Source organism: Trachurus trachurus (genome assembly GCF_905171665.1).
Source record: "Trachurus trachurus genome assembly, chromosome: 6".
In the NCBI taxonomy this organism is placed as follows: domain Eukaryota; kingdom Metazoa; phylum Chordata; class Actinopteri; order Carangiformes; family Carangidae; genus Trachurus; species Trachurus trachurus.
In genome coordinates, this window is record NC_139897.1 from 3,359,700 (window position 1) to 3,363,074 (window position 3,375).

At 41.9% G+C, this 3,375-nt stretch overlaps 1 protein-coding gene across 1 annotated transcript; it reads left to right on the forward strand.

The window, feature by feature from the left end:
* Positions 1 to 262: 262 nt before the first annotated feature.
* LOC310987280 (carbohydrate sulfotransferase 6-like) lies at positions 263 to 1,426 on the forward strand (the record flags this gene model as incomplete). The annotated part of the gene is made up of 1 exon (XM_083973470.1): positions 263 to 1,426. One exon carries the CDS (start codon positions 263 to 265, stop codon positions 1,424 to 1,426), a length of 1,164 nt encoding a protein of 387 aa, XP_083829596.1.
* Positions 1,427 to 3,375: the final 1,949 nt, after the last annotated feature.

Here is a 3,375-nt window from a genome sequence, read left to right on the forward strand (position 1 = left end):
ATACACCACAGTTCATTCATAATACTGAACACAGAACTGTAGTTTCAAACTAATCATGTTTCTGGTCAGTCCACTAATTTGTCCATCCATGTTAATTGTGTATAGAACATATTATCTGTTGTATTAGTCTATCAAACCAACCATAAGAGCTGTTTAATATCTGTCTGTCTCTGTCTTTTCTACCACAGAGGTAACACAGCTCCACAGAAGACGTAAAAACCGATCCACATCTCGCAGAGGCCACTGACAGAGACCATTACCCATGATGCCCCGCTGCAGAGTGAGCCTCAGCACCATGCTTTTCCTGGTGATCCTGCTAGGTGCCACAGGGGTGTTGTTCTGTGCCTGGTTTGTCCAGTTCAATCCCTGCAGCTCTGCCTCCTCCAATGACAAGGTTCATGTTCTGCTGCTGTCGTCCTGGCGATCAGGCTCATCCTTCCTTGGCCAGGTGTTCAATCAGCACCCGTCTGTCTTCTATCTTATGGAGCCCGCTTGGCATGTGTGGTTTAACCTGGAGAAACCCAGGAAACGGGTGCTGCGAATGGCCGTGAGGGATCTACTGAGGAGTGTGTTCCAGTGTGATTTCTCTGTGATGGATTCCTACCTTCAGAGCAACCAGTCCATGTTTGTGTGGCCTCAAAGTCGAGCTCTGTGCTCGCCTCCAGCCTGCTCTCTCACACCACGCAACCAGTTCAGTGACCTGGATCGCTGCATAGAGATGTGTCAGCCCCCCAACATGCAGGAGGTGGAGGAAGCCTGCCACACTTACAGTCATGTGGTGTTAAAAACAGTGCGCATATTTGAGCTGGAACCCCTCTACCCACTTCTGCAGGACCCAAACTTAGACTTCCGCATCATCCACCTGGTCCGAGACCCACGGGCTGCGTTTCGGTCTAGGGAGGCGGGGGCCGCCAACTTTATACGAGACAGTGCTGCTGTCTTGGAGCAGAGAAACATCCCACCTGCTGAGGTGCCGTATGAAGTCACACAGGAAATCTGCCGTAGCCATGTGCGCATCAATGAAAGGGCCGTCCTGAAACCCCCTCCTTTTCTAAAAGGGCGCTACAAAATGGTCCGTTATGAGGATGTGGTACGCAACACACTGGAGGAAATATCTGCACTGTATGAATTTGTAGGTCTGGAGATGACGCCGCAGTTGGAGGAGTGGATCTACAGAGTTACCCACGGAAGAGGCAAAGGCTTGGAGGGACAAGCCTTTAAAGTCACTTCACGAAACGCCACCAAGGTGTCTGAGGCTTGGCGTACCCTGCTGCCACACAGCAAGGTCAAACGCATCCAGGAAGTGTGTAAAGGGGCCATGTCATTGATCGGGTACAGGACAGTTAACAGTGAAGAAGAACAGAAGAGACTTGACATCGACCTGCTGGTGCCACGGAACCAAACGGAGCATCCAAGTGATAATTAAAACATGAATGACAAAGACATTATCACAGAGACATGGGACAGAGGGGCTGATGCAAGAGCTAAAAAATATCAGACAGATGTGCAGCCAAACTGCAAAACAGAACCAGATTCACTTAGATTTGCTGACAGCAAGTTGTGCCCTGAAGCCTCTGTAGAAACCAACCATCACCTGATGCTCTGAACTACACATCATGTCTTGGCTCAAGAGCCAAGACACATGGCTCTGTGTAGCAGCCTTAAAAAATCATTTTCAAGGCCACACATGGAAATAATTCAGTTTGAAACACAAGTGAGATGACGAAGAGGCTTTATTTAAAACAAAAATCAACAGCACTCATGACTGAGTAGTTCTCCACTTTATCTGCCTAGCCCGTGAATCATGTGGGCTCTTTTTGGTGATAGCTACACAATCCCATGTACAAAGTGAATCTGGGGCTGGGTTTTGCACAGTGCAATCTTTCTGGTGGTGACAGTCACATTAGGGGAAGGAGTTCACTTATAGCTTAATGTTGAACCAGCAGAGCCACACTTTGAATAACAGTAAATTATCTTTGGCTTCCACCTCTGCCTCCTTGTTTCTGTATTTTCTATCTGTTGAGCCTCTCTCTTCCCTTCACTCGAGTGCCTGGTGAATATCAATACATGGTCTTGGACTGCCATCTAGTGACCAGTCTTTGTAAGTGTAACAAAGTCATATGTACAAAAGGGAGGAGACTATTGAGACCTGTAATCTCCACCTGTACGCAACTCCATCACCTACGGCTCATCTATTGTCTTCTCTGGGTTGGGGCTGCCCCTGTGCTGCTGAGTTTTGCCTTTGTTGGAATTTGATTATTTCTCAATTTCTGTTTTATTATTAAATCCTTGGGATGTTCTGGATTTATTTTTGTCTTGAGTGATGCTGGTCACATTATCTTTATTTTTCTATTGCATTGGTGGATTTTATTATCTGAAGACTGAATATGAAATTTGTGTGCAGTGAAGTTTTTAGGGTTGTTTTGTAACCAGTAATAATTGAGAAATTGTTAATTAAATATTTTGCCTGTGTGTTTGCCTGTGTATTTTCTTGAATGTCTTCTAAGCACCAATACTCTTCCACTGGAGGTGACAAATCAAAAGCTATGGTTGAATAGGTTGAAGCTCCACCTCAAGATGAAGGTTAAGCTAATCTGTTTTGATCATCTATCTATTTATTTATAATTGTTACAGTTTAAACCACAATCAAAACATGATGTTTTTTATTAAATGTGTGATCTTGGTAAGGATAGCTCCCCCCCCCCCCCCTTTTTTTTTATTATCTTTATCTTTAAATGAACAGACAGACAAGGAAAAACATAGTTAATACTAATACTAATACTAATACTAATAATAACAATAATAACAATACAAAACAAAAATACAAAAAATACAACTAGTTCTCACTGTTATTTTCTCCATTACCTAAATTCTTCCATTAGGATTATTTAAATTGTCATCTTTTAACCAGTTTCTTGTAATTTGTTTAATTAATGCTGCTCTTATTATTAAAAACAAATACTGTATATATCATTCTTCTTGATGTTTTCTGGTAGTTTTCCAAGTAATAAAACTAAAGGGTTGTTGTTCACAGAGATGCGAAAAATATTTGATAATTCTCTAACCTAATCTAACCAAAAACCATCTAAAACTTTACAAGACCAAAATATATGACTGTGGTTTGCTATTTGCTCCCCGCATTTCCTCCAACAACTTGAGTCTACATTAATTTTATATTTACTTTGGATTTGGGGTGTCCTAAATATCGGTTTATAATCTTCCATGCAAATTCTTGTTTGATGTATGTTTTTGCACATTTGTTCCCAATCTACTGGTGAGATATTACAAGGAATTTCATTTTCCCATTTATTCTTTACTTTGGAATCCATTTGTTTATCTTGATATTCATCTTGTATTGTTTTAACTAATTCAGTT